The sequence below is a fragment of the Penaeus monodon genome, chromosome 23 (genome assembly GCF_015228065.2).
Source record: "Penaeus monodon isolate SGIC_2016 chromosome 23, NSTDA_Pmon_1, whole genome shotgun sequence".
In the NCBI taxonomy this organism is placed as follows: domain Eukaryota; kingdom Metazoa; phylum Arthropoda; class Malacostraca; order Decapoda; family Penaeidae; genus Penaeus; species Penaeus monodon.
The window spans coordinates 41061391-41061891 of NC_051408.1; the positions used below are offsets into that span (position 1 = coordinate 41061391).

At 56.9% G+C, this 501-nt stretch overlaps 1 protein-coding gene across 1 annotated transcript in view; it reads left to right on the forward strand.

Annotated features, from left to right (window-relative positions):
• LOC119588435 (2-amino-1-hydroxyethylphosphonate dioxygenase (glycine-forming)-like) overlaps positions 1–501 on the forward strand; it is a gene marked incomplete in the record, with an annotated part of 4245 nt that overhangs the window by 364 nt on the left and 3380 nt on the right. The window contains 1 exon segment of the mRNA XM_037937106.1: positions 268–456. Within this exon segment, the coding sequence (XP_037793034.1) occupies positions 313–456 (144 nt within the window).

A 501-nucleotide genomic window follows, 5' to 3' on the forward strand; every position in this document is an offset into this window, starting at 1 on the left:
ACCGGTCTCAGGAGGTCGAACGCGAAGATTTGCCATTATCCACGTCTATTATATCTTATTCTTGGAAAAAAAATGAGTGTCTAAGGTTTCATCAAGAGAACTGTTGCTTAGTTTGTTTGCTGTCACCCAAAAGACGCTCCGCCCATCCAACGTAGCAGGCTCTGCCGCCCACGCAGCAATGCCCCGCCCACTTAGCAGACTCCCCGACACTCCGCCCACTCATTTCGTCGCCCACTCACCAAACAAGCCCCCATTCCTACTCGACAGACAATCCACGCCCACCACCGGCGCCCACCAGTGCCCAAGCCAACGATGGACCCCGAAGCAGTTGTCAGGGAAGTGTTTTCTCTCTACGAAAAGTTTGGCGACGCTGACTACATCGGAGAGGCGGTGACGCAGAGGCAACACGCCCTCCAGGCCGCTCGCCTGGCAGAGGAGGAGGAGTTTCCCGAGGAGGTGAGGCGAAGGGGGACGAGGAGCGAGAGGGGGGAGAGAAAGAGG